This window comes from Serinus canaria, chromosome 3 (assembly GCF_022539315.1).
Source record: "Serinus canaria isolate serCan28SL12 chromosome 3, serCan2020, whole genome shotgun sequence".
Taxonomy (NCBI): domain Eukaryota; kingdom Metazoa; phylum Chordata; class Aves; order Passeriformes; family Fringillidae; genus Serinus; species Serinus canaria.
In genome coordinates, this window is record NC_066316.1 from 32,876,087 (window position 1) to 32,903,706 (window position 27,620).

At 40.3% G+C, this 27,620-nt stretch overlaps 1 protein-coding gene across 2 annotated transcripts; it reads left to right on the forward strand.

Annotated features, from left to right (window-relative positions):
* The first annotated feature begins 12,412 nt into the window (after positions 1 to 12,412).
* LOC103821638 (plasminogen-like) lies at positions 12,413 to 27,460 on the forward strand. 2 transcript variants are annotated; one of them, XM_018915654.3, is made up of 12 exons: positions 12,413 to 12,514; positions 15,365 to 15,500; positions 16,139 to 16,245; positions 17,296 to 17,410; positions 18,439 to 18,602; positions 19,200 to 19,329; positions 19,452 to 19,570; positions 21,038 to 21,200; positions 22,052 to 22,182; positions 23,021 to 23,180; positions 24,692 to 24,882; positions 27,132 to 27,460. In XM_018915654.3, the coding sequence occupies exons 1-12, from the start codon at positions 12,466 to 12,468 to the stop codon at positions 27,134 to 27,136; spliced, it is 1,470 nt and encodes a 489-aa protein (XP_018771199.1). In that variant the 5' UTR covers positions 12,413 to 12,465; the 3' UTR covers positions 27,137 to 27,460. The 2 variants fall into 2 exon arrangements, with proteins under 2 accessions (XP_018771199.1, XP_050828946.1); XM_050972989.1 differs by lacking the exons at positions 12,413 to 12,514; positions 16,139 to 16,245 and having other exon boundaries at positions 15,408 to 15,500.
* The last annotated feature ends 160 nt before the right edge of the window (positions 27,461 to 27,620 follow it).

Genomic DNA, 27,620 nt, shown 5'->3' on the forward strand with positions numbered 1-27,620 from the left:
CTTTCAGTGTGCCCTGTATTTCAGCACATTCTACAATAAAAACAGATGAAGCATCCATTTAAAACACCCCTTTCTCTGTGCAGCTGAATCTCATACCTTTTTCTAGCTCTCATAAAGGCTGTATTTGCTCTGGGTCCTTTGTGCTCTCAACATTTTCACTGACCTGCTGTATTATTCAAGGCCACACTTCCAGTTTTTTCTCAGGGACTCCCATAGGCTGTGAAGACATCAAGCTAAATTATGGGAGATGTTCTCCACTGGCAGACTTTGGCTGTGAATGCCTTTTAGACATCAGTGTGTGTCTTTGGTAGCCTCCATCCTCTAGAACTTACCTAACAGCCATCACAGCAATTGCCAAGCATGAGGATTATTTTCCCCTCCAGATGCTATGCAGGCAAAATAAAATAGTCAGTAAAGAAGCCTTCTGTTTTAGAAGTTTCTTATACTTGGCAATTGGCACTAGGTGTGATTTTTTCAGGGTCTGACTGGATGCAGAAGGAAGGGATTCGTTCTTCAGGTCTGTGTGTGGCAAATTCAGAACTGTTCCTGAGTCTGGAGGACACAAGTTCCAGTGATATATGGGGGGGTCCACATGGGTTGTCAAAGACACCAGTGACATATGGGGTGCCCATATGGGGTGTCAAAGACACCAGTGACATATGGGGTGCCCATATGGGGTGTCAAAGACACCAGTGACATATGGGGTGTCAAAGACTTCTCCACCGGGCAGGCTGAGGCAAGACTTCAGCGTTGTTGTTAACAACCAATTGCAGTGTAAAGCAAAAATGGTATCAGACCCACAGTCAGACCTTGTCTCAGTCTGTACACATCAGAGGTAGGATTTAACTTCCCAAAAAGAAATATTAGGGTCATTTAGAAATCTTCAGGCTCTTGCCAGCAGAAAAGTTACAGGATATGAAGGAGATCCAGTTCTTTCTCAAGTGACAGCTGGAGCCTCATGAGAATTCCCTAGGGAGTCTAAAATAGTAATAGGTACTTTGCTTTAAAAAGTCACATCCCAGCTGTATGGAAATAATTTATATCACAGTGAGACTGTGAAAGGTTGTCCCATTATCTGTTAGGATACATAAATAGGTTTTATTTCTTCATAGTTTAAGACATGCAATAGAGGAAAAGAAAACAAAGAAGCTACAATGCATTTAATCCTTTGCCATGCAGTTTAATACTAAAGAACCTTCAAATCTTAGTATAGTTATTTTAATATTTTGTTTTGCACTGGCACATTCATTCTTCAGTGCCTCATTCCAATGGCAGTTTTCCCTGTGTACAAACAATACCACTCCTGGAATGCACCCCAAGGAGCATTGCTTTTCTTTCTGAGAACATAATGAAGCATCATCTTTAGGAAGACGACTGACAAGCTGTCTAGAAATGTCAATATGCCAAAAAAACCTATCTGCACTCATAGCCCCAGGAGTAATTTTCACCCTGTGTTTAAGTAACTACTCTGGACTAGATTCAAATATCCAATGCACAAGACTTTCGTCCTCTTGATCTTCTCCTTGGAGAACACACAATACTTAGAAATATTTTTTTTAACTTTTCACTGATTGGTGAATTTTGCTATTTGTAACATTAATTTATTTTTTAAAAAAAACCACAGTTTTTGTTAATTTTTCTGTAGAGTCAACAAAGATCTCAAAAGCCAGCCTGTCTCCTTTTTTAATTCTTCAGCATCTACTTTTTAAATTCCAATGGCCAAATTTTTATTGCTTACAATGACATGTATGGATAGAAGTGCACTATTTCACTGCAGTTCTAAAGCCAGGCTAGCTGTACAATATTATCAGTTAGGAGGTTGCTGCCTTTTATCCAATGTCCTCATTTGCTACTTCTGCTTCAGTTCAGTAGAGCTGAAAAAGTTTTTGAGCAAACCCATGGCATATTTTGTACAGATGAAAAAGAGAAATTGAATTCCCACATTGCATATTTTGTACAGATGAAAAAGAGCAATTGAATAGCTATTCCCTAAAAATATGTATAGGGGTTATTTACTATAAGAAATGCACATTTCTAGGCTAGAAAGGCATAGGACAGGTATTATTACCTAGTAAGCTTTCAAAGAAAATAAAACCCTAACAGGTGTTAACATCTTGGCAAGAGCTAAGCAGATGTTCTGTATTAGAGAGAGCACTAGTGCAACAGTTCACTTTCTGACTGAACACCAAACCTGCAGTTTTTATCATTAAAGATTCCAATTTACACATGTAATATGCATTAGAGGGTATACTCAGGAGACTTTCATTATCTTTTTTGATTGGATAATACTGTACTTTCAGCACTCCTACTATTAGAAGAGTAACAGTATTTCAACATGAATTTTGCAAGTGCCTCAACTTCATTATCTCAAAAAGATGCAAGACTAAAAGTTCTTTCATTACTTGACTTACAAAGCTTTCAAACTCAGAGCATTAAGGCATTACAAAATTAAATATCCATATCACTACCCTAAAAATATCATTGTTCTTTCATCTTAATCACTATGCACTTAGTGTCTATGGCTTCACTCAAGCTGTGCTTAACAACCATACATGTAGGTAACAGAAACTGATAAAACTTTTAACTAGGTCTTTCAAAAACTTGTCTTGTTTCTATGTTGATTTTTTTCTGCCATTTTTACTAAAAGACTTACTCTAAATAACAAAGATGAACAGTGCATGGATATTCATTTTACTTCTCATATGAAAATCCTATAAAATGGGGAGCTAGAGAGAGAGAGGGATAAAAACCCAAACAACTCAAATAAACAAAAAATACTTTGAAAACCAGAAGAATTTGATAAAGGATGATTTACTTACCCAGACAGTTTTTATTATCAGTATTTATAATGCAGTAGAAAATTAGATTAGGTTAAGGCTACTAATCTGATTTGGGTTTCTGTAACTCTTTTTCACTCTGTTTTGTCTTCAGGGATGGTGCTCTCTCTTATGATAGCCTGTGTGCTTCTCTGTTATATACTGGTTCAGAAGACATAGGTTGAATAACTTTATAGTTTTTGATCTATAGTCAGAAATATCTGGCATGTCAGGTAATATATTAAGGATTTTATACCTTCCTTGTAAAACCTTTCTCCATGGTAGGGATACAGATACTATACCATCAGTTTAATTATTAATTATTAAACTCATTTGCTGAATTGTCAATCTCACCCTTGCCTGTGAACTAAGTTTTCTAGTTTCATGGTTTTAAATCTGAAATATACAAATATTTTTAATAATAATTTTCAGAAGTCGGTGATGGCTTTCAATATAATCAAACTATTCTTTTAAAAATGAACTGATTTGTTTATATCAGCTATTGTACAAGAGTAAAAAAAAATGTTCAAAATGCTCTTTTGCTCTTAAACAGAAATTTTGTGGGATTAGCCTGTTTCAACCAAATGTTCTTGTTTAAAAAAATTTGTATTAAATCCAGTCAGCAGTTTGGTGTCCTGTGTGTGAGAGCCCTTGCATTAGAGATAAAATAAGAATCTGTTACAAGTCCTGCTTTTCTTAGAGGATTAATGAAAAAAAAAATTAAACAACATTTTAATATTTCTAGATTATCTGTAATTCCAGGATCATATAAAACATATTGATCTCTGCATATTTATTATAAAATGGAATTGGTTATCTAGGTCATATTTTAGTATTCTGATCAAGCCTGTACAAAAAGACTTCCTTCAAAGTAAATTATAAGCTCTTGCAGTGTGTGTGAACCAACCTGCTCCATCTCACCCCTGTGTATCTCTTGATTCTCCTGCTACTTGTTTTATTGGCCCAACCTATTTTTACAGCTGGCATGGCTGTAAAAATTAGATGAGCTTTAAGGCCCAAGGAAGGACTTGTGTGCACAAAACTTGACTCATTTTTTCAACTGTAATAGCTGATCTAAGAGAAAAATACTAAGTCCACCTGTAAATCTTGTCTTGCCCTTCTTAGACCACCATTACAACATGAACAAGCAAAAAAAGTCTTTTCCACCTTGATTTGCAAGGGGTGGAACCCTGAGAATCAAAGGATTCTCATTCCTCAAAATGATTCCCACATCTTCAGAAGGTAACTGAACGGACAGACTTTTTCCATCTTAATTGTTCTCATGCAGTTAAGGTGACAAAAATACCCAAAACCAGATTTAATTATGGAAGAGTTGACAGCAATGCAGGTGCTGCACTTCTATATATGTTCTTTACTCCTAAAGCCCTGTTTTTCTCGATGTTTTTACTGATGCTGGGTATCTAAGCTTTCTAAAGATGATCTAGTCATAGCTTATCTAGGACCTTTTGCTTAAGATGCACATAGATAAATTGCTAATCTGACCATCAAAGGTGTGTACATAAAAGTGGATGAAAAAGCCTGGTTTTTGCTCAGTGCAAGGAACAATTTTCTGAACAAGCCACCCAGCTGAGCTGTTAAATTTTAAATGGTGTTCTGATCCAACTGCATACTCTATCTGCCAGACATATTATCACAGAAATACCAAATACCCTTGACTGTGAACAAAAGTATAGATGCTGCTTTAGTGGTAACCCTCTTTTCTCCTTTCTTCTAGCAGTAGGCAGGGTTGCTGAAAGAAAATATATTTTTCAAACATAAGCAACAGTTTATGTCCCTGTGAAAAGCGTGATAAGAGCTAATATGCTTCCTGGAAGGATTCCCAAGATGGACAGCTAAATTAATTTCTGGTTGTCCAGATCAAGTGGGCTTGTTTTGCATTGTTAATGTGAAGCCTGGCTGCAGAATAGAAATCACATTTGCACAATGTCTCTGAACATCAAGGCCTCTTTCCCAGGGTACCTAGGTATGCTTTGAATTTGCAAATGTCAGGCTAAATTTTAAAAAGGCATTTGCAAGTCCCAAAAATCTGCAAGTTTTGCAGGTGGTTGAGAGGTTGCACTGCTTTCTTTATCATTTACTGAGCACTCTGTCCCTGGATGTGTTCTCACTCATGGAGGTTTGATTGCAGGGGAAGAGGAATAGAAAACATTTTTTCTGTAACTGTCCAAGGGGACATTTTCTGGACCTGTCCTACCTTTACATAGGTAGGTGTCTCCTCACTCTCACAACAGGCAGCCAATTTAGATCCTTTTTTACACAAATACCTCCTGCTAGTGTCTCTGGCCAAGAAGCAACAGAGCTAAAGACTGGATTGTTTCAGTCTCTGCTCTTTCAAAAAAGCACAGTGTCTCAAGGAACAAATCTGCATAATCTGGCAGTCTGAAACTCCAGAAGCAGAGGAGAAGCAAGAGGAGAACCTGGGCAACAGCTGCACAGAGGACAGAGGATGGTGGTGCTAAGAAGCTGTTTGCTAACTCATCAGGGAAGAACGTGGCATGACCTTACGTCAGAGGAGGGAAGAGTACAAAAATAGTTCATTACAGCATGGATTGGCCAGCATGGCCTAATATAAAGGGCAGTAGCTTCTGCTGTAGGAATTTAATGTCAAATAAAGTTGTTTCCAGGGAAAGTAAGACTGCTATTGAAAAGAACTATATCCAAAAGCATGTATTCCAGGGTGGTTTTAAAGGTGAAGTAGTTTCAGTTCTTGTGATTTCCTAAAAACTTATCCTTTACAAGAAAGACACTACTATTTTTTCTAGTAAATCCAGTTGCCAACAACACAAGCTAAGTTTCAGATTTGCTGGAGAGCAGAGGCCAAAGACGTCAGACATCCCTTCACTCTTGGTAACAATTGGACAAGCAGTATATTGTCTTTGTTTTGCCAGGCAACATTAGCTCCTACCTCTGAACTCAGCTGACTGCTGGCAGTTCATTTAAATTCAATGTAAGTTGCCACTGCACTTGTTTGGCATTTATTTTGTGGTGGTGAATCTCAGTCACAAGTGACCTGTGACAGCATATGCAGCTGATCACCACCACGTCTGTCAGGGAGAAAGAGAGGTTTGGGTGGGAAGGGCTCTTCTCAGATGAGAAGGAACAGGATTTCCCTCACAGCAAAGCTTATTTTAGGACAGGAAAATAAACTGCAACATAATACCTGAGAAATACAAAGGAAACAAAGTGAAGGTAGAGCTGTGTAGCCTATACAATGTGCATGTAAAATATTGTCCAGCATTGTAGCTTGTTTTTTTCTTATGGGCAGTTTTGACATTTACTTGAAACCAAATAAAACACGTACTAATAGATGTCATAGAAGATTTTTATCTATTTGCCCAGTGAACACAAAATGAGTAAGTTCTTCCCAAGGGCTGTAAGAGGCGATTGCACCAGTTTTCCCTGTGCCACTCCAGCTCCCTGCCCAGTACCATTCAGGAAAAGTCACAATAGACATAAGCACAGAAAAAATCAGGAAAAAAAGGTCCTTGTTCATGATGCATTTGTGCAAGCAAAGATAAGAGGCAGTCAGGTGTTCTGAACTTTCAGTTTCTCTGCTGAATGAAACTGCCTTTGCAGATTTTTCTCTACAGAAATGCCTCTGACCTTGGACTCTTTCCCGCAGAGCTGAATGGCAGGTCAGTCTAGGGAGAAGTGCAGAGGATGGCATGGGTGCAAGATGAGAGAAACAAGCTCCTGTTTCCTCAGTTCCCTGTCCTGTAGCTGTCAGGCACCACGAGCCCTGGCTGTCCCTGCCCAGGCACAGGGCTCCCCCATGGTCCAGGACACGTGGTGATGTTGCAGTGCTGCTCTCCAGGTGCCCACAGCCCTGACCAGCCCTGGGCCCACCTGCATGGCCATCCCCATCCCATCCCCAGGGATGTGCCAAATGCCCAGCACTGGGGCTGCCCTGGTGACCCCCAGCTGCTGCTCCTATCTGGAGGTGGGACAGGCCCATAAGGAGTTCCTTAGGGAGCAAAACTCTTTTCTCCATGGTCCTTGCATCAGGAAAGGGTTTGTGCCTTGCTGTTTGATTCCCTGCTCCCACCGTGGTGGTCTCCAGCCAGAGGTCCCTGCAGCAGGGAGGGTGCAGGAGCCAAAGCAGGGGAAGTGCCTGCCTGGCACAGCCTCCTCCCGGCTGGCTGCAGACACCTCCCAGCTCTGCCGGAGCTGCCACGCTCCCTGTCTGAGAATGGTCACAGCAGGGCTAGGAGACCTGCTTCTGTAAAACCAGCCTGGGACAGGCTTTTTTAGGAACTAAATGTCTGGAAGGGAGCCCTTAGCCCAAGGTTTACCATCTGCCAGGAGGGGATTTATCATCCAACATGTCAGAGCACCAGCAGCCCTCTGGCTTTGTCTGCGGCTACTATGAAGATGTTTGAGGACCACTTGTGGGAGAAGGATAGACAATAAAAACACAGTAAACATCAGGGATGCAGCCCTGGCAGCCCTTCTTGCACTGCTTGTGTGAAAGCTTTGCTGGGATGAGGAGCAGCATGGCTGGTACAACTGGAGCACAAGTGAAGAGTCTCGGGCCAAATGTCACAAGAATGGCTGTGAGACTGTCCCTCTGCAGAGGGCTATGAGACACTCTGAGCAGTCAGCACAGTAATGTCAGCTCAGATACTTGCTATCAAACAGCTTTTTGAGGCACTACCATCATATCCCTGCTTGCTTCAGTAGTGCTGATATTTACCATTAATAAGGAATTAATATTAATAATTTACATGAATATTAAATATGTGTATTATTTATGTGTGGTTTACTTGTGGTATTCTGAATATACTTCAGACTTAGTATTGCATCCAGCTGTCTCAATTCATTTCAAAAAAACCAGCCATTCATTATATTTGCTATATTATGCAAACCTAACCCAAGCATGCAGAGGAGCTTGTAGAAACTCTGAGGCTTGTACTATTCTGGCTGGTACTATTATTTTTTTGCAATTCTGCTATTTGATGCCTTGCTAATTTCCCACATGCTGTAATATATGAAAGAGCTATACTAAGGCAAAACCCTTCAGGTTAGACACAGCCTTAACAGTAAGGATAGGTGTTAGCTGCTTTCCTGACAACGGTGTCCTGGGAGGTTTTTAACCTGGGGCTGTTCAAGCAGCAGTCAGGAAGGATATTATAGAGTTGATTCTGTTTGAAGGAAGGGAGACTGATTAAGGGGCTTCTGGGGCTCATTTCTTCTTCAGTTGGTATAGGAAAGGGCCCAAACTTGGGTGTATGCACTACATTTCAAAGATTCAGTTGTTGGAATTCACAAGCAGGGGAAGAAAATACAGGAACAAACAACTGCAGGAGGAAATGAGCTCTAGGCCTGCACCTCAAACCTTCCTCCAAGGTAAAAAGCTACAGCCATGTTCAGTTTTGGAAGGAGTTTTGCCTGGACAGCTGCCTATGACTATGGACAAAGACTCATTCCTCTGATTACACTCCATGAGAATACTCAGTCCTTTGGGTGGTCTCATTCATTTACCAATATATTAGGGCCATATAAACTAAAGTATCAGTCTCTTATTTAGCAAGGTCATTTTAGTCAAGATGTTTTCCTAAAGCATTTTATGGTCTGATAATGCTACTATCCAGCTATTCTAGGTGAGGAGCTTTCAGCAGTGCTGGGAGCATGCTGGTAATGCCTGTGTTCTGGGGCTGAGAGGCTGGGTGTGTGAGAGCCTAAAGGAAGGAAAGCAGCTGCTGGGTGGGAGCCAGAGCCCAGTTTGGTGGATGCCAGCAGGACACAAAGTCTCCCTCATCAGTTGCAGAACTGGCAGAGGCCAGGGATCAGGCCTAAACAAGTCTGACTTGCATCTCTCATCATAGCTGGGGGGCACCCCAGCTGAAAACAACAGAGCTGTCCAGGTGAGGTAACTCCAGTTATGTTGTGAAAAGCAGGGGCAAACCAACTGTGCTTGGTGTGCCCCTGGAGCAGAGGAAGCTGTCACTTGAATGAAATGATGTTGCTTGTAGGCTCATCCTGGAGATGTTTGGAGAAAGGAGATTTCTATGATTTGGAAAAGATTTTTCTTCCTTTGAAGGGAGTTATTCTGCCCTAGTCAGTCTTCCTGGGGCACGGATTCAGTGTGCTGTACTTTTCCCAAAGGAAACCTAAGTGCTGTAAGAGTGACCCAGAGACCCACAGCCCAGAGCTGCAGCCTAGCAGCTGAGCAGGGCATGTAGATATAACCAAGGCAGCTAATGGGCACAGTGCAGTGGGAATGTGAGCATTTCAAGAATCACAGAAAGTTCTGAGTTGGAAGGGATTCACAAGGTTCATCAAGCCCAACTCTTTCAGTGAATGAGTCTGAAGTTCTGGAAATGTGATTCTTCTCTTCATGTCTGTAAGCTGAGAGTGTATCATGGAGAAGGAAGACAGAAGGTGCAAAAGCCATTCAACAGAGTAAGAAGCATTATTGGTAATGGCTTCTGGAGAGTTGCTCTATAGCTGTGCTGAGGAATTGTTTAGGTGTCACAAATCTAGTTCACAGAATGAGAAGAAAAAGGCAATGAAAAGGATTATTGAGTTCAACCATCATGATGTAAGAACATGTACAGATCTAAAATGTCTGTCAGATGTTTATCAAACCTGTTTCTGAAGTTTCTAGTCATGAAGATGTGAAAACCTCCCCAGGCAAAGTTTCAGGTCTTCCCTGAGCCTCCTTTTCTCTCAGCTAAACACCCCCAGCTCCCTCAGTCACTCCTGACAGCACTTGTGTCCCAGACCCTCCCCCAGCTCCAGCCCTCCTCTGGACTTGCTCCAGGGCCTCAAAGTCCTTCTTGTAGTGAGGAGCCCAGAGCTGGGCACAGGAGCTGAGGTGTGACCTCTCAGTGCAGAGCACAGGTGATGAACACTTACACAAGGCCTGTCTGAAAGCCCAGTGATTCCACCGACAGCCTTGAGTCAATCAGAGGCTGGAAGTGGCACCGGGATTAAATAACAAATCCTCTGCTCTACTCGTACACAAAACACACACTCTAAGTCAGTGCAGCAGAGCTGCATGATGTTCTCCAGCAAAAGTATAGAATGAGCAAGCCTGCACAAATCTTTCTTTCTCCAAGCTGAAAGCCTAAAGAAAGTATTTTATAATTTGGTACCAGACATTGTTATTCTTTTTTTTCTGTGTGTTTTCATTACTGTTCAGCTCTTTATCTGTGTTTTTCCAAATTAATTTTAAGAACATTATGTTGAACTTACTCTCAGTTAATCTCATTTATTTGTTTTATCAACATTTCTTTTTCTTTTCAATCTAGTAATTTCTTGTCCTTCTAATTTTCCTAATTTTGATTAAATCTGTGCTATTTTCTCACAAATTTGTGGGCTTTTCTCTGCTCCAAAGAGACCATTTTTCACTGCATCATGACCTTTATTATGTTTTTGAGTAGCTTACAGTTATAATATTACATTTGGCTTTTTTCCCCTCACTCTTTCTCATTCTGTTTTTAACCTGTATTTCACACTTGCACGCTGTCTTTCCTACACAGAGTATTGCATTGAGAAAATAAAAGCTTTTGAACCTATTTATATAAGTTCAAACCAATCAACCTGAAACCTGTTGTATTAAGGTAGGAAGGAAAAGGGAAAATAGAGAAAGAAAAGCAAAGCATATTTGCATACAGCAAATTTCCTTATAAGCTTGAGCTGCAATATGAGCTAGCTTGTGGACAAACATCGCCTGACAACGTATCCTGAGTGTGGTCTGACATTTTTTCAGTGCTGGGGATTTGATGTCACTCACTTTTTCCAAAAGCTATCGTCTGCTGCACCCCTCTGGACACTGTCAGCACAGCACGCTCTCCAGAAAATCTCACACAGCGTGATACAGAATTGCAGCATAGTTTTCATCAGCAAAGATGTGATTTTATTTGTTGCTATTAGATCGTGGACATAAAAATCTCTCTGCTTTTCATTGTTCATCGTTTTCTCTGAACTCCAAGAGAAAAGACGTTTCCATGCTATTTGCTAGCAGATCTAGAGTGGTTTCAGACCTCTGAATCTGTAGTCATCACGTCCCACTGCATCTCTTGCTAACCCCACTTCTCTACTGTATTAAACTGGAAATCTTCAGGTCCTGCATGCCCTTCTACCCACCTCCCCCAAATGGTTCCCTAGTCCTGCTTCCTCCCCCTCATGTCCCCATAAAGGCCCTGTAAGCTGCTCCTGGCTTCCATGAGGACAGCCTGTCTCTCCCACAGCCATGTGGCCCCAGGATTCACCTATGCATGAGTTGACATGCTGGTTGGAGGGAACAGACTGGCTGGCTGGCCAAGCAGAAATCAGTGGTGATTGCTTCCACTATGAGTGTCTCCATAGAAACTTTGGGTTCTTTTCCCTGTTCAACCACTGATTTTCTGAAGCCTTGCAGGAACACCCCTGTAGGAATATCCTTCTGTCAGGTGTGGTACAGGTTGAATGATATGCTCAAACCCTGATTGTAGGTTGGGATGCAGATGAGCTGTGGATGCATTGGCATATAGACACAGCCCAGCACAAAACAGTGAGTACCAACAGTTTGTTTTCCTGCTAGTGCCACTCCTGCCTGCTCTCACTACAGGTTACACACTGGGTAAGAGCCCTCTGCAGCGTGACAAAGCTGAGGCAAAAACCCACAAAAAGGCCAATCCCCCACTGCCTCCTCAGCAGCCCAGGAGGGCTGCATTTCCCAGCTGTGCCCTGGAGGCATGTACCTTTTGGCCACTGCCTTTACCCCGGGTGACTCCAGCACAGAGGGGAATATGCAGGACTCCCACCTTCCTCCCAGCTGCGTTCCCATCTGCCTTCCCAATCCCTGCTAAAGGCTACCCTGACTGGCCAGGCAAGCCAGTGGAAACTCCTGAAGGTCCTATGGCTGGCAATGCCTGGCTTGCCTTAGCTGAGCCCCATGGGGTTGATAGATGTGACAGATGTTGCTGAAATGCATGGGGCACCCTGCACACACCCTGAGATCTGGGTAGACTTGAGATATCAGCAGCTTTGCCTGGAGGTGAAAGGCACATCATACACTGAACCAAAGTGAAAGGTGCCTCCCAAGTCATGCACAACAAGAACTAAACCAGAAACGGAAAAAAGCTGAGGGAAGTAATGTTTTTCCTCCAGAAAGGGCATGGGAGGGTGTTAAAACAATTCTGATACAAAGTTAGCATTATCAGTGTCTGTATGGGGGGACTGACTTACACAGAGGCATAAATCAGCAGCAGTTTCAATCTAAAGCAATCCAAGTCTCTGACTGGAAACACTCTTGGGACCTAAAGCTGAATACCCAGGGCTGTATAGAATTAGGTGTGTGGATTGTGTCTTGTTCCCATAATTTCCACCACTATGATCCTCATCCTTACCTTAACAAAGTGATGCCAAGCAATCTGGGAGAAAAAAACCCAAAACCATGTCCAACAAAAGAAGAAAGCGCCTTCATATTTCCCAGTATCCAGCAGGAATTATTGAGCCTGATTTGGTAATCCATCCCATTCAAGGTTGTTTTCATAGCCACACCATGGCAGGGGGGGCACAGCACAGGATAATGATTAACTTAATCCTCCTGCCTTGTTTGTTTGATGCTGCCTCACTCCAGTGAGAGTCAATAAAACTTTGTGCACCAACACACTTTCCAGCACCCGCCATCTGGGCCAAAATGGGGATTAGCAAAGCTGCCTTTCTCTTCCTTTTCTTGCTCAGCTCAGGTAAGAGCCCTTTGCCTTCTGCTTGCCTGCTTGAGACTGGGGCCAAACACTAGCAGGCTCCACGTGGTGCAGGTAGGTCCCTAAGCCAGTGGGACTCATTCCCTGGACAATGATGGGTTTGGGCCTTGCAGGTCACAAAGAGCTGCTGTTGAGCAAAGAGAGAGCTGTGGTTGCCCCAGGGTTGTGTTCATTAGCAACACCAGAAAACCAGCTACCTTGGTGTCTGCATGGGCAAGTAATGGCCCCAGACAAACCTTTCCCATGGCCAGAGACAGGGCACCCTTGGGAAGCAGCCTGTCAAAGGCTGGTGCAAAACCCACAGCAGTCAGTCAGAAGTTAGCTCCAATTTCAGCAGGCTTTGGATCAAATGCTAGAGATAAAGCCGTATTTACTGTCAAGCATTGTTAAGCACAGTGATACTGATTTTCATCCTTTATGACAGGAGTTCTAAAGCTTTGAAATGGAATATTTAAAGCAAAATGAAACATTAACAGGCTTATTTATATTCCAACAATTTCACATTTTCTGTTGTCAAACACAATAAAATGTTCTCCCTTGTTTTCCTGAGGGCAGTGGGTACAAATTTACTCCCCAGTAACCTAGATCACCTTTTCCAGGAATACGTCCAGAATTCTTTCTTACAGTTCCAAAAGATGTTGTAAGATAGGTGTTCCACTGATGGTAATATATGGATTTCAAATTCTGTAAATAACTATTCCATGTGTAGTATATATTTCAATCACATTTCAATCAGATACCATACTCTTTTGTACTTTGAGATTATGTATAATTGCATGGCACTTAAATGACTTTTAAAAAGTACTGAAAAATACATATCAGTACAGTTTTTATGAGTTTTTAATATTCAGGTCAGAATACCAGGGACTTAAGGTCAGAATACCAGGGACATATCATTGTGTGATTGTACAAGGTTATAAAAGAAAACTGAGAAAGTGGGGAGTTTTATTTGTTCGTTGTTATCAGCTCTAGCTGACTTGCTCAAAAATGATGGTCCACAACTACCTTAAAGCCAAATTTTATGGGTTTTTTGGCTTAGTACTGGTCAAATCTGGATAGAGACTTACGGAAATTAAGAAATTTGTTTGTTCACATGTATTTGAATATTCTGTTCAATTATCCTCCACAATATCTGGGTTTATATAAATTTTAGTCAGACTAATATATTCTCTGATGCATTTAAAATCTCTTATATTCTTTTCTTAAGTTTCCACTTTGCAATGTTTTTCAGGCAATCAGCATCCCCTTTTCTTTCCTATTATCTAAGTTTCTGCCAATCTGTGTTGACTTTTAGTTTATACATGTCAACCAAGTTCCCATGTATTCATTCTCAATCCAACTGTAATAATTTTTTTTTCTTATAGTCACTGAAAAGTAATAGTATCCAAAGGAGAGCTCTTTGAAAAAATACAGAATTTTAAGATGAGTAAATAAAGTTTGGAAAGGAGTATTTTCTTTTTCTAGTCCCCTGGAACAGTGGCCTCAGTTAAGTTAGGAAAAAATTCAGGAAAGAAGCATGTGTCTACTAACTCAGAAAGAGAAATTAGTAAGCTAGGCTATTGGTGCTCTGCATAGCCCTGCTGTAACAGTAGGACTAGATGTGGGAAGCCTCAGTGTCAGGGATTTCTTAAGACAGGCAGGCTTTGTAGCATTGAGCCAACTCTGCAAAGAGACACAGAAAATGCCCTCAGGCAATGAATAATCCTATTTTTATTAGTGGCCAAAATATCTTTTATTTTGTGTGAATCTGTGTCATAGGAGGTTGGTGATGAATGGCCCATATGTCATGGGAATTAGTAACACTGGAGTGATGTTGCAGTGAATTCAGCCTTAATATGAGTGTGTAAATGAAAAATTCATAACATTACCTGTGAGCATGCTGTATACAATTATGAACTTCCTGCATCTGTCAATAATAATCTATATTGAAAAAAGTGAAATAATTAAACCATATGACCAATTAAACTCACTTGTGCAACACTGTAACCTGATGCTGGAGACAGAAATAAACTCTTGTAGAAATTAGAAACAGAAACATAAAATCTTTTCAGACATAGAAAAGAAAAAATCAATTAGGTGGTAAACTCTATTGTGAGCTACAGTACTTTAGAGGTGAGTTAGAATTATTAGCAGGTGGATAATATAATTCTTATGCACATGTCACTTTCAGATCTAATAATACTAACTGATTTACTAATTTAAAATCTTGGGTTAATTTGTTGCAACAGAGATGTAGCCTGACAATTTCATTACTAAGTCTGCTCAGCCCATTGCAATAAAACAATGGTGGGCATTGTAAAAGGCTGTATAGGAACTTTGGGATTGGGGTTTCTTGCTCTAGGGCAAGACATGTTGGGACAAACAACCAGGCAGTGACCAATGAAGCTGCAGGGATTGCACAATCCACATGACAGGTCATAATCTCCCATCCACCTAATTCATGCTTCTCTAGAACCTTGATAAGGGCATCACTTCCCTTCATCTTTCTCTGGTTGGTGTTGACCCTACTTAGTCTCTCTCTCTCTCCATTCCCCCTCACTCTTGTTTCCCATTTTTTGCTTTTAGCTTCAAACTCATGCATAACTCTAATCAGAATTGCCTCCACATCTTTCTTCTGCCTCTTTCTTCCCATGACATGTTGCAGTCATTCAGCTGTGATTCTGTCAGGAGACAGAAATAACCTCAGAGTTTATCATCTTTTACCCAGAATTATGCAAAATAAATTGTGTCTTCACCTGTCCAAGCCACATGGAAAATGGGACTGAAATCCAGAGATCTTCTTAACTGCAGAATTCTCATTTGTAATGTCTGATTCCTTTCCTTCCCTTCTAGTGAGAGGAGATATACTGGATGGCTATTCAAGAACAGATGGTGTTTGGATACTTACTCGAAACAAACAGTTTTATGAGACAAATAATGAAAAAGAATGCGCAGACAAATGTGAAGCTGAAAGAAATTTTACCTGCAGGTAATTTCTGTTGAATCTTAAAACTGTGCCATGGTGGGTGTCTGCATATCAATGATATGTTTCTACCTTTACTCAGAACCAACATCCCCATTCTGCTGCAGCTCTGCCTACAGCAGTGTCTCCCATGTTGTGCCTTTAGCTTGTGACCTATCTCCAGCCATAAATTTCCACAAGATCAAGTAAAGAGTGGATTTACAGCATACTGCTCATTTTATAGAAAATGTTCATGTTCCCACTCTTATCAAACATTACATGGAGAACTGGTTGAGCCTCTTTAGCTGGATGCTGCTTTGTTTCACCAGAGCACAAGGTTTCTAGTTCATTGTAGGGACAGTAACTAACCTGAGCAGCTAGGATGATGTTGATAATGTTTTGCCAGGGCAGTTTCTAGTTCCCCACACAATAATTTATTCATTAAGTCATATATCCGGAATAAGTGAGCCACTTGAGACTAGTAGATAACCCTAACCTCTTACTTGTCTAAAATATTGAGTGCAGAATCTGAAAGATAAGAATGAATATGAAACATTGCTAGCAAATTCATAATTTATAGAAAAATACTTATAAGTTTAATAATAATAATTGAATTTAAAATATTGCTTCCTATGTCAATATTGCTTCCTTCTCAATTTCAACAGGGCTTTCCTATTCACCAGGAAAAAGCTACAGTGTTTAACACTGGCTGAAAATGCTAAAATGACAGTGACATTTGCCAGCACAGACACAGTTCTTTATGAGAAGATAAGTATGTGTACAGTAAGATGCAACATATTTACTCATCAAGCCTATTCTAATGGCATCCTTCTTTTCTCTGCTGCAGTGCTGCAGCAAATCCCTCTATAAGGCAGAAAACTAATAGAGAATTTGGGGGCCAAACAGGAAGAAGCCACATTACTAAAAATGTTGTTCAAGAGGTATCAAATATCAAGGCCTAGATCTATGGTGGTCTCCATGTGCCATTTGAACTGAGAAGTTCACTTGCTGCCTTCCTCTCAGACCCAGTTATATAGTCTTCATCTCCTCTCCCCAGGTGTTAGATGTGTCCAGCTTTATTATTTAGACAGGCTAAAATAATTCAGGAGGAACCCATTTTTTCCCAGCAGATTGGTCTCCTGTCCTTGCTCTAACATTTCCATTTTATATTTTGAGGTTTTGGGGAGATTCTTCTTGTGCAAACAAGAAAGAGGAAAAGGAAGGGAAAATCAAGATCACTGCCCTAAATAACTGGAAATTTTTCAGTGTCTCTTGCCAATAAAAGCACCATCAACATGATTTGCATTCTCTGTCTTGGAATGCCACTAGAAAAACACCTGGGAGAGTCTGAGGCTAAGATGAATCAAAAGCTTGGGGGCCACTTATGTGACAAGTACATTTTAATAACTAAGTATTTTCTGGCTTAAAGGGATAGCTGGATGACACCCACACTGCAAATGTGCTCATGAACAATGCCTTCCCAAGAATCCCCAGCTGCTGGTGAAAGACATTCCTATTTATCCTGGTATTATGATAGTAAAAGCCTGCATTATTTTGCACACCAAAAACTGGATATAGCTGTCCTCTTGACTTGGTTATACAGCTTTATAACAATGCTTCAGAAATGTTTCTCTTTAGATGCCTAGTTGCTGTTACTAATTTATTTTAAAATACATTATAGAATGTTTACAGGCACAAGAGGTTCAAAACATGAGTAAAACATGGTCCATCATGTACAGATGAGCTTCAGTTATATCTGCAGATTTTCAGTACCAATGAATGTTGTAACACCACTGAATTTACAAATTTGATTCCGTTTCAGTTTACCTTATGCAGTGTAAAAGAGGGATTGGGACAGACTACAGAGGAACAGAAGCCAAGACTCAGAGGGGTATTCCATGCCAGAAGTGGGCAGAAAAAATACCCCACAAACCAAAGTATGTCCCTATTTACATTTATTTTTGCTGTTCTGAACCTTTTCCAAATTTCCTCCTCTTCAGATATATACACAGATTTATAGCGCAAGTGATCAAATCCTGTTGTCAGGTGACTTTTAGCTTTATCTTTACCTGTCTTGTTACTTTTGACTCTACTGCAAAGATCTGGATAAGGAAAGGACACATTGTCAGCAAGGTAAGTTGTGTCTAAAAGTGAGGTGTCTTAAGCAGATTAAATGTTTCTTCTCTCAACATGATGAAGATTTTTGCTCTTGGTAACAGTGGGGTCAGAATTACTCTCCTCTGTATCAAGTGATATCTGTCCAACTCTAGGCTCCTACTACCTGCCACACAGATAGTCAAAATAAATTTAAAAAATTAAGAAAAGTATCCAAGGACCAAATGGATCTAGCTAGGTAGAGTCTTCACAGGGCTGGCTGCCACTGGACTCACTGAAGCAAGTGGGAAAGCAGAGGTCCTGTGTTCTCTCACCTATGTTGAAGTATTTAATTTTTTTTTTTTTTTTAATTCTACTTAAATACAGTCGGATACTCTTGTTCAGATAATTTAAAAGTAATTTAGTCTTTTCTGGAAAGATTGCTGTAGGAAGAAGCCTAGCTTCACTTGCTTCAGATCTCTCTGAGACCTAGTTGTGTTTGGTGAATACTCTCTAGAAATACACAACTTTTAAAGCAGCTCCATTAAGACAAACACATGTCAGAGCCACAGGTTGCAGTGAGCTCATTAGATCAACTGGATGCGCGAATTAAAGACAACAATTGTCCTTTGAGACTGTCATTGTCCTTACAGGCTGTTAGCTCTCTTCTTGCTGGCAACTGGGGATAGGGAGAAAGCTACTAATAATTGTAGTTTAGAGTGATTTTTCAGTTTTCATTTATGGCTTACAATGGGAAATCAGTTTCTCTCATTTTTACTGTGAATGAATGAAATTCCCAGCTAGCTGAGCAGGTTTCCCTTCCGCACCACTAAAGCACTGGCATTAAAATAGAAATTTAATACTATTGCAGGTATACACCTGAAAAACACCCTAATGCAGGGCTGGAAGAAAATTACTGCAGGAACCCTGATGCAGATGAAAATGGACCCTGGTGTTACACAACAGATCCTGCTATGAGATTTGATTACTGTGCCATCCCAGAGTGTGAGGACCAGGTCACACACACTGGAGAAGGTATATTTACTTTTCAGAGGAGGGATGGTTTTGTGCTTTATTTTTACAGGTTTTGTGCTTTATTTTTACAGTTTTTTTCAAATTGGAATTTAAATCAAGATGAACTTAAGTTCTCAACAGAGAGGTTGTTTTCCTAATTGGCATGAGTTATCAAAGTTATTTTGTAAATATGGAAGGACTAAAATTTTTTAATCATTTGCTGATTCTGTTTACTTAATCTTCATCTATCTTGTTACCTTTGACTCTACTGGCAGAGAACTGCAGAGACCTGGATAAGGATTACATTGCTCTTACACCAGTAATTTATCTAATTGTAGCAAGGGTAAAGACTGACCCAAGTGCTGTGCAACACACTGAACTCCCATTGCTAACAGGACATACAGATATATGACAAATTCCTCCCTGCCAGTGAAACATATTCCTGAAGCATTACTGATTTGGCCAGGCTGTAATGCCCAGCTTTCTGAACTCCTTTCATTGTTAGCTGGAGCAAACCCCACTTGTTCATTCAGCATAATCTTCCATGAATAGGCTGGGCCATTCCTCGCTTCAACGAGGAATGTTGCAATATTTCCAGCGTGGTTTCCTTCTGCCTAGGACCTCTGGGGGAGTGCATGCAGTGTAACGGCGAGGATTACCGTGGAGAAGTTTCCAGAACAGAGTCTGGACTGGAGTGCCAACATTGGGATGTCCAAGAGCCTCATATGCATGGATTTATCCTGAAACAGTGAGTGACACTCAGTACCAAATTCATTCCCACGGAGCCTGGGAGCCCCTGGCTGCAGACAGCCTCATTGCTGCACACAGCTGCTGCTGACTCACAGGTTTCTCTCCATTTTCAATGCACAGCTATCCAGAGAAGGATCTGAAGATGAATTATTGCCGCAATCCTGATGGTGAACTTCGGCCCTGGTGTTTCACTACCAACCCGAATAAACGCTGGGAATATTGCAACATTCCTCGTTGCAGTGAGTCTGATTTCTTGAGGTCACTCCAGAGGGTAGCTCATTAAAATTATGCAGGGAGGGGAAAGGAAAGAAACCACAGTTCTGAGTAACCTACAGGTATCTCTGTGAATCAGGGAAAGTGCACATTAATAAGCAGAATCACTCATTAAACTTCTATTATGTAAAATCATGTATGGTCAGTGAGGATGAAGGTGTCACAAAGTGAAGAACAGCCAAAGATGTTATGGGAAACCATAATTTGCCCTTAACCACTTTACTTTTCAACTTACCTGGGAGGCAAGACATTAAGGTTAAATCAGGTGGTAGTTCACTACTGATCTGCTGACTCATAAAAATCATCTAAATTATCATGTAGCTATACTGTGATATTTCACCTGGGTCTGATCTGCACAGCCAGCACTGCCTTTTTCTTAGCAAGGCATGAATCCTGAGAAACAGGTTCAGGCCTCAGGAGAAAAACCTGGCTTATCTGTGAGCTATCTTAACCCATTAAGTTGAGCACACTAAATCTGGATATAACAAGGCACAAGAATTAAGAGGTAACATTCCCTATTGTAGAAGTGGATTACACTTCGAGAAAAAATAATTATAAGTGTGTTTTTTCTCTCTAGAGATTTCTTTCTTATGTATCTTGCCAGTGCTCTAAGCAGTGGTGTGTGTTTGCTAGATGTAGTTCTCTTAGCATGCTCAATTACAGATGGCAGAATAACTATTAATAGACTTTTGTATGATAAATTGTGACAGTTACCATAGCACTTACATCCTGTGCTTAAAACTTAAAGTTTAAAGAACATACCAACCTTTTAGGGTCATACTCATGTCCTTGGGGAATTCTGTATATTATAAGTATGTGCTGTATTTTCTATTTGCCCTCTGCAGGTTCTATGCCTCTGATCATTACTCTTGTTTTCTTTGCTGTTACCCACATGGCAGACCATTCCACTTTCTTTCTTTTTTTCACTATTCCTTCTGTCCCTCTTCCCCAGTTCACTGACTCCAGAGGTTCAGCTCTGAAGGCTGCTCTGCTTTCTCTCACAATTCCTTCTTGGCCCTTTCTGCCCTTCCACACTACCTGTGTGTATTGTACTGAGTATTGTATTATTGTAATACAATACACAATAAAACTCCATCTCACTTGAGTTTTCAAGACTGTGCAAGACTACTCACTGCCTTTCCTGCTCTGCTCTCAGGGGACAGTAAGCACAGAGCCTGGCTCAACCCAGCCGAGTTATTTACTGGCTGCTGTGAAAGGACAGACTCAGGACATCCATCTGGCAGGCTGGAGGCCCATAAGAATGTCCTCTTTGATTTTGACATGGCTTTTAACCAGTGTAACCTCTGCTGAAAGAAAAAAAAAATACATCTTCAACATTACAGAAACAAAGGCGTTTATAAATATTTGAAAGCACTACTTACCAGTACTTTCCTCCCCTTTCCTTTTCTTTTTATTTTCTTTTGGTGTTACAGCTACACCCCCACCAGTCTCTGGCCTGGACTCCCAGTGTCTTTCAGGGAGAGGTGAAGACTATCGAGGAAGAATAGCCATCACCGAATCGGGAAATGCCTGTCAACACTGGAACACGCAGTTTCCTCACAAACATGGCTGGATTCCTGACAGATACCCCTGCAAGTATGCTGAGCCTCATCATTCCACAAAACACCAAAGAACAGTTGGTCCCTATCCATCTAGATGCAGAGGCAAGAGGAGGACAGGTTTTCCTCATTTATGTTGTTAAGTTGTAATTCTCACTGTTTGTCAGTGCTCATTACTTCTGTTCAGGTCTTGCTCTTCATTTTTTTTCTGCCTCCCTGTTTATTCTCATGTGTTTTTCTCACTTGTCTCCTCCACATCCCACAGCAGAACTACTACTTTTAGATAAAAATCCCTTGGCTGTGTTTTGGCACATCTTCAATGCATTACTCTTCTGAAGAGTGATGCTCCAAGGACAACATACTCCCATACACCCTTGTGCTCCAAGGTCAGAGGAGCTGGGTTTGCAGAGCATTACTGGTGTGCAGGAATAGCTGGAACTGACCTGGTTTATAGCTCTGTAGTTTGATCCTGCAAGTTTTCCTAGGGAGCTGGAACCCTGTCCACTCTCACAGGGCAGAAAGCAGCATGAACCAGTGCTCCTATGTACACACTTCCAGTCTGTCAAATCCAGCCTTGCCTGGCTCTTACTATAATCTCAGGGATATCAGTGCCTTGTATTTTGAAGTCAGCTCTTTCTGCCACATCTTGACCTCAACAACAAGAGTATTGGAAAAGTTCTTCCTATATCTTCAGCATTCAGACTGAGAAGTTGAAGACCATTTATTAGTCCCAAAGGAGTGATGCATGGGTTATCAATCAATCTCCAAAAGGAATAAATACACCACTGAGTCGAATTCTGCGTGCAGTAGTTGTTAATAGTCATGCACACAACTCTTCTGGATTTCTGTGACTGGTTTAAAGTCAGTGTTCCTGTTTCTTGTTTTAAGGGGCTTAGATGAAAACTACTGTAGAAACCCTGACGGAGAGAAGAAGCCTTGGTGCTACACCACCAACAGCAACATTAGATGGGAATATTGTGCAATTCCTCCCTGTGACAGAACAGAACAAGGGATTGCTGGTATGAATACAGGACTGTACTTGAGATAAGGACTTTAAAACAGTGAAAGATTTATTGTTTCATATTGTAAATGTGCTAATTTATTTTTTTTTTCAGTCACTTTGTCACTCTTAATGTTTGTCTGCCTTGCATGTTGCAAAATCTTCCAAATATTAAACTTTGAGTGGTTAGGAAAGTACAGTGAAAGATACAAATCACAAGCTGAATTGACAGAAGAGTTACAGGATGAAAGATATTTATGCTTTTATATTCCTTTCTTCCCAAAAGTAGGCCAGTTATAGCAAATTCATTGAAAAATGAAACGGCTTAAAGAGATGAAAAATTGCTAAACAAAAGTAACTCCTATTTTTGGAAGTTAACCACAAATGAGGTGACAAGAGCTTGCAATGCAATTAAAAATCAAATTGAAACATTCATTCATTTAAGCACAAAATTAACAAGTCTTAGCACAACCAAAAGGATAATAGAGAGACTGAAGTTTAACCCCTAATGTCTGTTTGAGAAATATCATGGGCAAAATCACCGGTATCTAATCTTTGAGGATTTTGCATGAGAACTTTCTTATCTTTAATTCTGACACGTTCACTTATGCCAAAATGAAACTAACTGATGAACCCTTTGCTGGAAAACATCTAACGTAAGATGTTAAAACTGTGAAAGTTTTCTCAGTATCTTTGGAAATGCCCTTCTGCTGCAAGTGTGATGACTTCACTGGATACAGTCTGCATAAATGGGTTGTTAATTTTTGTCATCCTGTGTGTTTGAGGCTTTCTTGTGCCCGCTCAGTAAGAACATTAAAATTATGATGCCAAAGACCGGTTTCTGTTGTTCCCTCCAGGTGTGCCTGTACAAGCCCCCCTAACAGAGGAGTGCTACCGAGGCAAAGGGGAGAGTTACCGTGGCACAGCTTCAGTCACTGCATCGGGAAGGAAGTGCCAGGCCTGGAGCTCCATGTTCCCACACAAGCATATAAAAACCCCAGACAGATTCCCGGACGCGTACGCTTATCTCACCTTTTCTCGCTTTCTCTGGCAATAACTGCTGCTGGTTTTATTATCTTTGCACAGCTATGCCTTAAAACACTGCCAGGGAATATATCCATAAAAGAGAACTTTTCTAAGACACAGAAATGTTTTCTGTTAGTCTCATCTGTAAGAATTGTGTTTTCTTGTTATCTAAATTCTGAGTAAAATACAGCTGTGCCCCTTACTCTTAAATACGATATTCTGCAACCAACACCAGGAGACTTGCATCCAGAGACAAGGCATCTACTGAAATATGCGGTTCATTTATAAATTTGGGACTTGCTGTTGTGGTCTTTCAAATTATTTAATCTGGGCAGGACACAGCATTTATGATACAAAACACGAAGTCAGATAGATCATGCTTAGAAATGCCAACTAAGTGTTCTTTGCCATTGGAATTGGGCACTCAGAACTCTGTGCACTGAAATTTCCTCTTGATATACCTTCTTCAGACTAACCAAACTGCACCAGGAATGACTGGAGCAGGGACAAGCTAATCAAAATCACAAATGTGCCAGTTTTTAGTAAGGGCAGAAGAGCAATAGGATTACAATTACAGGAGCAATTGTGAGGAAATCCATCATGTTTAGTGGATTATAAGCAGGAAGATTGATACTTTTTTAAATTTTGCCCTTTTTATGCTGTCACCCTAAATAATTTGAAATTTTCAGTTATATTTTGGCATGAAAAAACTGGAATATCCTCAGAGGGGATAATATCTTTCAAAAACATTTTAGAAAATTAAAATCAAGCAGGGAAAATCTGGCATTCATGTGTTCTGTCATATTCGGAGAAAAAGCATTTCAGTTCTTTATTATTCTGAGTCCATGCTGCGATTTAGGAGGGGGAAATACTGCAACTCTGCAAATTATTGGAAAGAGAAATTCTACTTGCCCATGCCCCAACAAGCACAGACATGGGATTCCTCTCACTGAATTCAGTAGAGGAGTATCCCATTCAGTAGAAATGGGGGTTTGGGGTGTAAGAGGGGATCAATTGCATAAGCATTTGTTTGCCATTCTTCTGAATATTAGAAGAAACATTTTAACATTTAAAAAATTTTGGAAAAGCCTAAGTTCCCCCCAGTAGTATAAATTTTCTTGCATATTTATTACTAATTCACACATTCTGACAATTGTGTATGCTTACACACACCTACTTGCAAATTTTTTTAAAATTGCCCTGTGGGGTAATTATTTAGGTACTAGTACATTGAAATATTACATCCAGAGTATAAGGCAGTAGTTGAATTGTTTCCTTATGCATAAATATAGTCAGGATTCCAATGAACATGTGAAATACAACTCTTCACAAGCATCACAACCACAGATGTGCTTGCTGGTAATAGGATATCTGGCCGTAAGTAAAACCAATAAATCTATTTATTCGTACATAGTAGATGTATATAGTACATTCTTTTGTCAAGTTTTTCCTATGCTTACTTTCAGTCTTATGCAGCATGACTGTTGACTTTATTTGTGCAGGGATTTGAGGGAAAACTACTGTAGAAACCCAGATGGTGACAGCAGCCCGTGGTGTTTCACCACCGACCCCAACACGATATGGGAGTACTGCAATCTCAAGAGGTGTGATGATCATACACAAGAGCCTGCATCAAATGCCTCCCCTGGAATGATGGAACAAAACATTGGCTGGACTACACCCACCACATCTGGTAACAGCTGGCTATAAGCATCACCTGCTGTAGAGTCTGTGGGTAAAGGAAATAGCAACCTATCAAAATCATTCTTGAGTGCCATGGTTCAACCACAGCCAGAAACTAAGTACCATGCAGCTGCTCACTCATTCCCCCATCCCTTCTTTGGTGGGGAGGAGAATTTTTAAAAAAGTAAGACTCATGAGATAAGAATGGTTTAATAATTGAAACAAAATTATGTACAATAACTATAAGAATAATAATAGTGGCAATAATAATAGTAATAATTGCAATGAAAATCCAAGAGAGAGATAAAACCCAAGGAACAAAAGTGATGCACAGTACAATTGCTGACCAATGCCTAGCCTGTCCCTGAGCAGCAATTAGTGGCTCCATCCAGTGCATGTAACACTTATACATGTTGTTCTATGGGATGGAACATCCCTGTGGCCAGGCCAGGTCAGCTGTCCTGGCCATGCTTCTGCCCAGCTTCTTGGGCACCTCCTCACTGGCAGAGAAGGGGAAACTGAAAAGTCCTTGAGTGAGAGTAAGAACTACTTAGTAACAACCAAAATATCAGTGTGTTATAATTACTATTCTGATATTAAATCTAAAACACGGGACTCTACCAGCTACTAAGAAGAAAATTAACTCTATCTAAGCCAAAACCAGTTCACTGACTAGGCTTGCAATGTAATAATTACATCCCTCCTGCAGCTCTCTGATCTGTACTGCTGCGTTTTGCAGCAAGTGCTCTCTAGTTAGTATATATCCTGTAGCCAATGTCATTTTACAGTGCATTCTGAAGGAATTCACCTTTTTCATTTAGGTGAACAGAAGGAAAACACTGTTCTAGTATTTCTCTAATTCTAATATTTCTCTAGTTAATTATTAATAATTCTAATAATTTCTCTAGTTTTAATACTAGACTGTTCTAGTATTTCTCTAGCTGTGAGCTATTGAAATATGTGACTCTTAGTATCATAAGAATTTTGCTTGTGTTGTGCTTTATGTTTTCAGGAGAGTGACCTAGGCTTGTATAGTTCAAAGGCAGATTTGTTTTGCAAAATTAGATAAATTAGGTTTTGCTCTGTCCTGTTTTGTTACTTCCTCAATTAACACATTGGTACAAGTGGTAAGACATTTCTTAAAGTACAGTGGAGTTTTGAATGAGTTATTTATTTTGCAAAGGAAGGTGGCAGGGTTGAACAAAAGACACATTTCTAAATTGAGTTAGGTGCTCTTCTTACATGCAGCAGAAAAGAAGTACCTGTAGCAAAGTCTTTGGAAGCAAAAGTTGCTCCTTCAGTCTAATGGGCTGCTGAAATATGCCTCTCTCATGAAAGGGTTTACTGATACCAATTTAGCAAAAATCATAAAGTCTTTCCGAACATTTGCAATATGTTACAGAAAATGTTTAGCCTGGAGTTCCTTGATATCAATATATAATCACCGTGGATTTATGAATGAAAGTGTTAAAAATCATTAATTTTGTGGTGAATTTACTTTGGGAAGGATAGATAACTGCGGGGTAAGAATAATCTAACTTTGACTATAAGCAGGTAAATGCATATAATTTGGACTTTCAAGGCTCAAAAATAGTTTCAGAAGCTTAACATCTCTGCATGAAGCCTAAGAACTGAGGCATACACAGCATTTTTTTTTCTTACACAGTCAACCAGAAAAGCAGGAAAATTGTGTAAGGTAATACCTTACTCATATTAGCCCAGTGTTGTGAATATCCCACTCACCTGAAGCAAAGCCTGCAATATACTGAATATACTGTATATATACTGTATATAATAGACTGACTTAGAGACTGTGGGCAGTGTGTCCATTGGTAGAGTCAAAAATCATCAGACACAGGTATTCATATCCTGCTATGCCTGCATTTTAAGGAATTTAAAGCATTCAAACAGTTAAATTATTTTTGTCCAGATCACGTAGATTGGGGATAGGGAAAGTTAGGAAAGTTCCATTTTTGTGTGTGTAATTGACTCACAGTGATCTGGGGATGTACTCACATCCATGACTGGTGGATCTTCAGACCAAGAGCATTGCCTGGATGCTTAGAGACAAGGGGTTTTTCATTTTTTCACCCCTAATTCTTTTACTCCAGCAGGTCTAATAAAACACTTTCTACAATCCTTGTGTCAGTTGCATTTTAAAGCCTTTGGAGCTACCATATTATTCCTGCCAGTATTTTGCTGTTTGCATGACTAGTGTCCCCATTACTAGAGAAGTTCATACTCTCCTTTCCTCCCTAGGCTGAAGTTGGAGAACCTCTGGTCTGCCAAGAGAAGAACAGATTTGTCCAATATGGAGTCATCCCTTGGGGACTGGATTGTACCCAGCCATCAAAGACTGGTTTTGTTCAAATTCCTGGTTTTGTTTCTTGGATAAAGAATTCACTGGCTTCTCACTGAATCTGAATGCAGGCTAATTTTTCTGGAAAGCAGTCCCTGAGTCAGAAACAACATTCCAAGTATGGTTTTATGACTGGTTTTAAGAATTATGTAATAATTCATAGGAATCCTCAATAAATACCACTACTGGCTGAGTGTAAGTAGCTATTGCAAAGCAGTAGCCAAGCTGACCAATTGTTACTGTCTTTCAGAGTATCTGTGTTGTACCTGTATGAGGCAACCATGATTGCACATGGCAGCAGCTGTGAGGCTCCTACTTCACCCCTGTTACACCCCAAATACTTAAATCCAGGAATTAAATTGAAGGTTCCTTTACACTAGTTGGCACAA

What these genes read in the sequence shown, in the direction of transcription:
- LOC103821638 (XM_018915654.3), top strand. Translation starts at nt 12,466, where the DNA reads ATGGGGATTAGCAAAGCTGCCTTTCTCTTCCTTTTCTTGCTCAGCTCA. An exon ending in GGTCACACACACTGGAGAAG is followed by an intron (nt 18,603 to 19,199) that starts GTATATTTACTT and finishes CCTTCTGCCTAG; the next exon opens with GACCTCTGGGGGAGTGCATG. An exon ending in TTGCAACATTCCTCGTTGCA is followed by an intron (nt 19,571 to 21,037) that starts GTGAGTCTGATT and finishes TTGGTGTTACAG; the next exon opens with CTACACCCCCACCAGTCTCT.